The following is a 10,259-nucleotide window of genomic DNA, read 5'->3' on the forward strand; positions in this document are numbered from 1 at the left end:
TACTGCACAGCAACAAAAAGGCTGCTTTTATGAAAATAAAGGGAGGATTTTTTTAGTGACCTCCCACATCATCTTCCCCCCCAAAATGTTTCTGAAAATAGAGAAAAGCACCCCACAGACAGATCTAGTTTTGCAGCAACTACTGGAGAGCATCAGGCACTCTCCTGAAGTTCTGCTGAAACACACTGCAGTGGTGGCAGACAAAGGACAAGCAGAACAAGGAGGAGCGGTGCACGAGGAACAGCACATTGCACAAATGAGGGCCCCGCGAGAGAAGCATCCTGACAGCAGCCAGCCAGCACCTATTTGCCATCGGCCCTCTTCCCACAATTCAGACAGATCCATTCATGTCAACATTTCTTTTTACTAACAGCAGAGGAAGAAACAAGTGCAACTTAGCAAGGTTTGAAGGTAGTCAAAAGATCTCATGAAAGCCATGAAAGATACGTGTACTGAAAAGCCACTGCAACAGGCCACAGCACTAGAAAAGGATTTATTTTTTTACCCTACAGAAGCTACACTGACAAAAGGACTAGCGTGATTCTTTCTACATGCAGAAGAACAAGAACTGAGAAGACCAACGACTGTTCAGCGATGGGTTTTTACTACACAGCCAGAAGGCAGTTGGTTTAAATTAACAAAACGTGACATTTGGTCACACTCACCATTTTGATAATTACTACTGAGTAAGACTCAAAAACCTTCAGGTATCTACTAACCAGCAATAACAGACCAACACTGTGAAACCTAACTCTTTCTCTACCTCAGAGGGAGCGTGCGCGAGAGACCTTGTTGCTAAAATTCGTATCAATGCTTTCAGAATCTGGTCCTGGATCTACTCTTCCACGCTAGCCCATGTTAGTAACATCTCCTGCAGTGCTTTGGCTACTGAAGGCAAGTAAAGAGACTATGCACAATCCTTCCTCCCCTCCCCGAGAAGAGGGATGAAGCTTTTTAGGAACATCGCTACGGCTTTATTCCTGCACCAGCTTCTTCGGGTCCATCAAGACTTTCCACTTTAGTAGCCTGTATTTCAATCTTATTCACAACCAAATCTAATAGCAAGTGTGTATTAAAAAAAACAACACACAAAGCAAAGAGAAAAGGCATCCTGATTTTTCCAGTTTTGCTGAAGCTGAGGAGCACTGAAAACAGAACCATACCATCTTAAAAAAACAGGCATTATTTATTCTACACCTACACTATTCTTTAACAAGTCCTGTTGCTCACTTCTGAACTGATCCCATAGAATTTCTTCTCTAAAGCTTTCTGACCACTTTTACAAGTGTAAGTTTTCACAGCATCGTATGCATTTACACAGCTTTACTCTTCATAGTTAAAACAAACAAAAGGTATCACTAGACCACTGAACCACAACACACCAGAAGAGTTTGGTTTTTCTATTTTTTCTTTAAAACACATTGTAGAGAAAGGTGAGAAGAAAAGCTCTTGCATAGTTCTTAGAACACCGGGTGTTGATATGACAAAGTCAAAACCTCAAACACTGGAGATGGAGATGTGGCACACACCAGTTACAGCACTTCAAAACCATTACGAGATTGCAACATTCCAAAAACTGTCAGTAAGCAAGCCATGCGCTTGAAGTGATTATGTCAGTTTTGAGTTCAGTCTCCTGAGGACTTAAATATATTTTGGAAAAATTTCATGACAGGTGTAGCTCACACTGATAAAGATCCATCTGACAAAGAGAATTTTCAAGATATTATTTTAAAAATTGTGAATTCACATATGCAATCTGAATAATTAAGTTCTTAACCTTGACAAAAATAAAAATCCCATTATTACAGAATGACTTCATGAACAGAAATTACCATAAGGCAATTACAAACCGAAATCTGGCAAAAAAAGTGCTCAGTTGTCCTCTAGGGGCACTCAGTTTGAACTGAAAATTATTCTTCAAAATGTGTACTCTTATAGTTAATAAAAAAGATTTTGGAAACAAAAACAAAACCAACCCCGAACATACCATGGTGTTACAAGTTACTAATAGAGAAATAAGTACTTCTAACAACTACTAATTTGGGTTGCACACCAGGTGAGAGCCACACTGACAATTGTTCAGCACAGCTGGTCCTGCCAAAAGGATTACCCTGAATAATTAAGGTAGTTACACAATATTTTAAGTGTAGTAGATATTTTAAATGTAAATATAAAGTAGATATTTTAAATTTTAATAGTAGATATTTTAAATGTTTCAGTTAAAGTTTTTCAAAATTTCATACTAATGTAGTTGTATCTCTACAGTCCCACAGTTGCCCATTTTGCATGGATGAAACATAGCACTTTCATAACAGACATCTTGTGAGCATGAATGCCATGGGAGGTTAGCGACCAGCCTGCCCTTTATTTTGCATCTTAACTACACAAAGCATCCTAGAGAGAGGCAGATCAATACCTGGACACCTAAAAGCACAGAAGCAGAATTGCTGGGCTGAAGACTTCAATCGCAAGAACAAAAATTCATCCAGAACAAACTGAACTCAGTACAGGAGGCAGCTGCTCACACCAGGCCTGAACGTGGCTTTCTAGGAGAAATCACAGGCTCACAGCCACACAAGTACTCTGTGAACCTAACTCAACCGAAAACTAAGAGGAGGAGGAAATTTACTTTCAAAAATAAAATGGCAGCAGAGATAAAGGAACAACCTGGGCAGGAAACAACACTGTCTGGTTTGCATTAACTGATGATCTGATTTCAAATCCTAGGCTTAGCTTTACCAATGGCCTTTCGCAGCTTCTGCTGCGACTTGAGACAAGCTGGGCAAGCAATACCACACTGGACCATCACACTCCTATGGCACTCTTACAGTCCCCAGTACAATGCTAAAGTGTCTTAACCCTATAAATAAAGATTTAACCCCCACACTGAAGACACGCAGTTCATTATCACAAGAGAGCACTACATGTGGCAAATTAAATGCCTGAAAGAACCACATACTTATGCTCTTATGTTAAGTGTCAATATATCCCAGGGTTTTGGCTTGCATTGTTTTGTTTGCAGGAAGAGCATTTTATTACCTTAAGTCTCTGATTGAAAGCATCAAACAGCAGTTTGATTCCATCCTGAGTCAGGTTAAGGATGAGGTCATGGCTAAGAGGTGACTGTAAAACAACAACAAAAAAAAAGCTGTTAGGCTTTTAATTTCAAGGCTTCTTTGTGAAGATATATATCATCGTATAAGTATAAATTGGTTACTTTAGAAAAAAACAAGACCACCTCAGAAAACAACCACTCATTCAACAAATAAGTGTGACGAAAATACATTTAGCGAAACCTCTCAACCCTTTCAGTTTCCTTATGAAAAGAAATGGAAGTGCCTGTGTAAGATCTGCACCCTGCAGGAACTCCCAAAAGGGTAGCTGGCCATTATTCTAAGTGGGGAGGTAAAAAAAAAAAACCAAAAAAGAAAAACAAACAACTTGAAAATTAACATTCCAAATTTAGCATCAGACACATCATGCAGGGACAGTCCATTGCACTCCTGGTGCACAAAAATAATAGCCCCTCTCACCAAGTCTCACATCAGAACCAAGCATACACTCGACAAAAAGATGGTGAGAGGCCTTTCCGTTTCAAAAATCAAAGAGTGTCACAGTCTTTTTCAGGCCTCAAAAGGAAAGCTTCAGACTCTCATGTTGTGAATTTAGGTTTCCTTAGTTACTGTGAATCATAACAACTAAAAGCTTAATTTGCAGTCTGCTGGAGTCAATAGGAGACATTCCACTGGCTTCACTGGTGTCTGCATAGGCTCTGTGCCATCTCAGTCTGCTGCGACACCGCGGCAGCCGCTGGGTCCTGTACCGGTACAATCCACACACACACAGTCAGCTGGCCCCAGTTCAGCTAACTGTTCGTGTACCATCTAAAGCACATTTGCTTCAAAATGTTCTACCCTCCACAACTGTCTCCTCAGAGGAGAAACAAGGCTGAACGACAGGCAGGCAGCAATATTCATGCCCTAGAATTGCACCAAAGCAGTTATCTAGCAAAAGACAGAATGGGGATGGGACATCTAGGCCATCTACAGGCTTCTGATGTGGGCAGCCACACCATATACAGCCCTTTTTATGAATTAAGCACAAGCTATCTTAAAAACTGTTACTCTCCCCTTTGGTCTACTGAGCAAAGGTCTGTGTTTTGACTGTCAGCAGTCTAATTTTCATCCTAAATTTTCTCACCTCTATTCTCATGTCAGCACTGTCTTCTAGCCTGGATATTTTTTGTGCATTCTCACATGCATCTCCCACCCCTTCCCAAACCACACATTTAAGTAATCAGATCCTAGATTTCACATCACTAGGCACCGGATCACGTCCAGAGAAGGGCAACGAAGCTGCTGAGGGGTCTGGAGCCCAAGGCTGATGGGGAGCAGCTGGGAGCACTGCGGGGGTTCAGCCTGAAGAAGCAGCAGCTGAGGGGAGACCTTTCCACTCCCTACAACTGCCTGACAGGAGGGGGGAGCCAGGGGTGGGTGGGGGGGTCAGTCAGGCTCCCAGGGAACGGGTGATGGGACAAGGGGAAACAGCCTCAAGTTGTGCCAGGGGAGGTTTAGGTTGGACATTAGGAAAAATTTCTTCCCCACAAGGGCTGTCAAGCACTGGAAGGGGCTGCGCCCCCATCCCTGCAGGTATTTAAAAGACACATAGAAGAGGTGCTTAGGGACAGGGTTTAGTAGTGGACAGGTACGGTTGGGCTCGATGATCTTACAGGTCTTTTCCAATCAAATGATTCTATGATTACTAGGTCAAAACAAGCCACCAGGCTCTCAGCCCCCTGTGATGCAGATTCCCCATTCCCTTCGATCACTACAGAGAGCTTTTCGTGAAGCAGGTTCAGTTTGAGCTCATCTTGAACATTGGTGATCTAGCACATAAGCTGTCTTCTAAATGAAACCTTCACAGGTGCCTTGCATGAGGGCATCCATACTTCACTATTGCTGGCAAACTTTTATGATACTGTGTAGAGTTGAAGCAGCCCTACAACGTAGCCATGAGCCTGAGATAAAAAGGTCTAATGTTGATCCAGACGGTCTTTTTTTAAATCCTTTATAAATCTAATTTAGAAAGGCTACAGATAGAGAAAAAAACCATGTGTCTCATTGCATTTAAATATACCAACAGAGCTCTTCTGATCCAGGATACGCTCTGCATGTCACTGGTTTCTAAGCAGAATTTTCATACGGTTATTCCAAAATTAATGAGAGCATTACAAGTACTTCTGAGTGGGTGGAGAAAAAAAAAACCCAAACATCTGAGGAAAGCTTGATAATTAGTACAGCAAACAGAAAATATGCCAGCATAGAGCAGAAGCTAATAGAAGAAGAGTTTCAAGGGCACAAATTTAGTTCATGTGGCTTTTAACACACAAAATAGAACCTCGAGTGTAAAAGATGACGCCAGGAAGCAACAGGAGAGTCCTTCCTGAAGGAAGCAACGCAGATGTGCAGCTATGCTGCTAATCTACATAAAGCTGCAAGAAAAACTGTTAGCACTGAACAATCCCATCGACACAAATACAGAGGAAGAGGCTTAGGAAAAATTATAAAGACAATTAAACAGACAAAAAAAAAAAAAAAAAAAAAGAGTTAAAATTCTTTAGTCACACAAAAGGGTTCATCAAGCTTTTTTGGCACAGTTTGGGCATCCCATTTATGTCAAGCTAAAAAAAGCCATGGGCAGATCTAATTGCATTTAATTGTCATATAAATTTTTGAAAGGAAATATTCACTGCTGGAGTTCCAGGATCAGAAATTCAGTGCTTTAGATGCAACAACTTTAAATAACATTTGATCAGGATGCTCAAAGGCATTCTTTTAGAAAAGAAAGAGGAAAGACGTGACAGCTGTTCAGGTATCGTTCAGCTAGATAAGAGTTGTGCATGGTAAAGTTTATTTAAAACTTTGAGTAATCTAAGAACTGCAGCAGCTCTTTGTGCTCAGCTGCTAATGAAGCGCATGATGTCCTGCACGAGGGTAGCCAGACAGTCAACTGCAGGCCTCGAGTGGCACGTGGAAAAAAAAATTGCACCCATATCAAGCACTGAATCGGAATAATAATAATCAGAAAAAAGTATCGTCAGCACAACTATTCCACAAAGATGAGAACTACTAAGTTTGTTGGACTATGCAGATGTCAAAAATATCTTTACAGTTATTACAGTTTGGGGAGAAAAACCCTAACACACACCCCTACACACTGCCCCACAGATAGAATAAAAATTCAGTGTACATGGTCAAGTACAATGTAGCTTTCCAAGAGGCAAAAGAAACCAAGCAGTGGTCTGCCTCGCTTTCCAGCACTGGACCACTAATCCTGCTGTGATTCTACAAACCTGAGGAACAGGAATCTCATCATTTATCTCAACAAACCTAGAAATAATTCTGGAATGCACTGTGGCAAGAAAAACTAAAAAACCTCTGAAGCATACTAAAACCAAGGAATGCATTCACTGCCAGACAGATGCTCCCATGCATTAAGTACAAGGAGCTCCATTTTCAATCTGCAATTCAGTCATCATAAAACCCATAAATCTACATAATACGAAACAAAAAAGGATAATTCATTTAATTACATGAAATATGTATCCAGCAGTAAACTCCAGAGTCAGGCTTGCTCGTCAGCCTTTCAGCATTTACCGCAAAAAGTGAATGCTGAATTTACTTCCTTCAGAGTAAAGGTGGGTTTATAACACATTTTATTTGGTCTAGCAGAAAGGTTTCGCTTCTAGTCCTCTTTCTGATGGAAGTCAAATGTTTTAGGAACTTAATGCTTAGTTAGGAAGAACGATTAAAACATCCATAGCTGGTTTAAATTACCGCATCCACTTTCCGCAGACAAAATCGCAGATCCAGAGAGGAAGCATGGAAGCCTTTTCAGGGGGTTCATCACCACTGAACCAAACACGGAAGCGGAACATAACGAGTGATTCAGTACTTCAAAAATACAGCAACACTTGACAATGATAATGTAAAAAGACTGAAATTAAGTTACCCAGCTAATTACAGAACATTTCCCTTCTTAAAGGAAAAACTATTACCCCACCACCGCATATATAAAACCAATACCTGTTAGATCACTGCAGTGTGCTGAGGATTACTGCATTTGATGTGAAACTGTTATAAAAGCTACGCCTCAGACGTGGTGGCAATAATTTGGTGTAATTCAATTTTAAGTAGCTCCACAATTCCTACAACACGTCTGTCAGCATGACGCAGCATCAGTCTACCCCCTAACGCCATAGTTCTGGGACACAAGGAGGTAAACGGCACAGCCAGGGCATGCACTACTCACCTGCTCACTGTAGAGAACCTGGACGTTTTTGATAATGCGACAGTGTTTCTGAAGAATTGCTACAGCCTGAGCCAGCGGTATTCCTGTAAATCGAAACAGTTGTGTTTCTTCAATTTGGAGACCAGCTAACAGTGGTTTTTTAACAGAAAGGTTACAGATGAGGTAACAGAACTGTTATCAGCAAACAGTACATTACAACAGAAAGGTATACAATCAACAAATAAGCCTACTTGACTCATGGTTTCAGCACAGACCTGTTTTTTTGAAACAGAAAAGTCATTGCTTATCTACCAGTTTGTGAGGCGTATATGAAAGAAAGTATTTCCAGACGCAAAATTAAACAGCAAAGCTTAGGCAGGAAAAAAAGCACAGATCTTTCTACAATCCGCACGCAAAGTTTTCCGCTTTTTGGGGCCAACAATCTGATAACTGATAAAATAGCCTACACCAAACACCACCAGGGCTGGCTAGAGCACTCCTATATGCACTGAACAGGCTCCTGGACCGCATTTTATGGTGTACCCTTTATCAAGCTTGATAACATACCGAGCAGTCGTACGAGAGAGATACAAATACTAAAACAGAGCAATGATCCTCCTTCGGCCTCACAGGCCACATCAGCTACTGACAGTCTACGTTTGTGTCAAGGAAGGAACTTTAGCTTCCCTGTTTACAGACAAGATAAACATACTGAACAATCTGGTTCAACTGAAGTAATACACTTCATAGTCATTCACCCTCTAACACAATTTCAAGGGCTTTTTTTTGTTGGGTTGGGTTTTTTTCCCCCTCCTTCAGCACGTATCTTATCTTTACAGCTATAAATTTTTGCAAGTGGAATGAAACAGCTGATCCTGCAGAAAGAATAGCACCACACCATCTCATCCTTTATCACACTTAAAACCTTTGTTGCCTTTCCAACTGAAACGCGATCGTGTTCCTGGATTCAAAGCAGGCATTTATAAAGAGAGGTTATGAGCTCATAATGGTGAGGTTTTATTCCCCTACTAATTGCTGCAAATCAATTTAGATTAGTTATCTGACATTTTATTTACATTCCTTGCCCCGTTCTTCTCTATTTCTAGTTTCTAAACATTAAGAAAGTTGCCTTGATTAGGGAAAATTTACCAAGGGACCTACAATTTTATGTAGGTAACAGTTCAGGCATTGAGATGTTTAGTTACTAGCTACACCTCTCAAACTCAGACCGTACATCATGTTCCAAAGCACCTTTTAGACATTATCTACAGTACCAAAGTGAGAAAACTCCCTCTCTTTCTCCACACATATATAATCTCATACACAAGCCTGGATCACCATCCGTACTGCTTTAATGTAATACTAGCATAACACTAAAAAAAAAAATTATTATTTTCACTGTCACACCAAACTACATGCTTGTCACACCCATATGTTGCAGCTTTTCTACAATTATGAAATCAAGTTTTAGCAAAACAGGCTTAATTAGAACTAGTGATTCAATTTGTTAACACCATATACCATTGTTTCTGTGAAATTGTTTTTCACATTAGCCCATAATCCTGGAAACAATTATTTTTTGCTGTTAGAAACTATATACCAGAAGATGATATGAAATCAAAAGGAATAGTTGTTATTTTAATAACGGTAATAAAATTTAAATGCACAGAGGCACACGATAAAGCAGCACTGCTTTCTATTATCTAGGAAGTAGCAGTTATCTTGTAGTCTTAGCAGCTGAGTTTTAAAAAAAAAAAAACAAAACAGTTATTACGTATTAAATATTTTCAGAACTGAGCAGAAACATAAGTAACAGCAAGAAGCTAAGATCAAAGATGCTGCTGTGAAAGTTTCACATTTCTTAACCTAGTAAAAGCTATGATCTCCAAAAAAGTAAAGATGATTTAAAAGTATAAACCCCATTTTCAAAGTCAGTGTTTCTGGGAGATTTGCAGAGGCAAGACCATGAGCTCTTTTAAAAAAAAGAAGTGGCAAAGGCTCAAGCAAAGCCAGCGAACAAGCTGACGGGATCCATACGCCGGTGGCAAAAGTCAGAAGTAGGTAAGGTTTCAGTAAAAAAAGGACGTGGTTAAAAAAAAGTGCTCACAAACACGAAGTTCAGTTTGTAGTCCGATGTAAACTGATGCAATCTTGGGCTGGTAAGTGTGCAAACAGATGGCTCATGTGACTCTCTTACTCAGAGCTTTCTCAAGCTGCAAGCAAATGGACATGGACTGACTTTGTTCAGTTTTCAGCAACTAAGAATCAAGCAGATTTTGCCATACAGCTGCTTAGCAAAGCTATGATGAGCAACTTCAGTTCTCCAAGAACAGTTCGCAGAACCTAAAACACGCACAGAGGAGCCAGTATCCCCCCTTTGCCTCCATTAGCAGGGAGCCAAAGGAGGAGTAAAGAAACTGAGTTATTTCCTTCCACCCTTCTCACGCACACACACAACACCCCCTTCTCCTCAACATTCATCAGCCTTTGCAGTCAAAAAGGAAAACAAAGAATTCTTTTTTTCCCCTGCTCACCAGTCAGGGGGGACGGGGAAGCAAACATGGTTTCCAGCACATCAGACAGTCAACCAAACTGAGCCATGGTAAATAACACCCACAAAGATGAGCGCTAGGACTCTCCTATCACAAACTTTTCCCTTTGCTAAATGCTGGAGCGATAGAAGCAACACAAGGCACTGAATACACTGGTCGTCAACAACATAGCTTGAAGCATTAGTCTACGCTAAGACCCTGCGTCTTGAAGGGCAGGGAGATAGAGGAGAGACCACAGATTAAAAGAGAAGAAATCAAGAAAACTGAGAGAAGATGAATTGTTAACACATTAAATAAAGAGAAGTGAAACTTAGTAGGAAAAGAAAGTACAAAAAGCAAGTGAAATGCAAGTATGCCTTATAAATTATGTATCTCATGCTAATAGTACAGCTATAAGCACCATGGAATAAGCATTTA

At 40.4% G+C, this 10,259-nt stretch overlaps 1 protein-coding gene across 10 annotated transcripts in view; it reads right to left on the reverse strand.

Annotated features, from left to right (window-relative positions):
* CUNH16orf70 (chromosome unknown C16orf70 homolog) overlaps positions 1 to 10,259 on the reverse strand; it is a 37,094-nt gene that overhangs the window by 24,586 nt on the left and 2,249 nt on the right. For all 10 annotated transcript variants that reach the window (XR_004842575.1, XR_004842577.1, XR_004842576.1 and 7 more), the window contains exons 2-3: positions 7,312 to 7,394; positions 3,040 to 3,123 (exon numbers count right to left, since the gene is read on the reverse strand). Coding sequence is in view for 7 of the 10 variants with exons in the window: in XM_035898759.1 (XP_035754652.1) it covers positions 3,040 to 3,123; positions 7,312 to 7,394 (167 nt within the window). In the remaining 3 variants the exon portion in view is untranslated. The remainder of the gene's footprint in view (positions 1 to 3,039; positions 3,124 to 7,311; positions 7,395 to 10,259) is intronic.

This window comes from Egretta garzetta, unplaced genomic scaffold (assembly GCF_000687185.1).
Source record: "Egretta garzetta isolate BGI_Z169 unplaced genomic scaffold, ASM68718v1 scaffold27, whole genome shotgun sequence".
Classification (NCBI taxonomy): domain Eukaryota; kingdom Metazoa; phylum Chordata; class Aves; order Pelecaniformes; family Ardeidae; genus Egretta; species Egretta garzetta.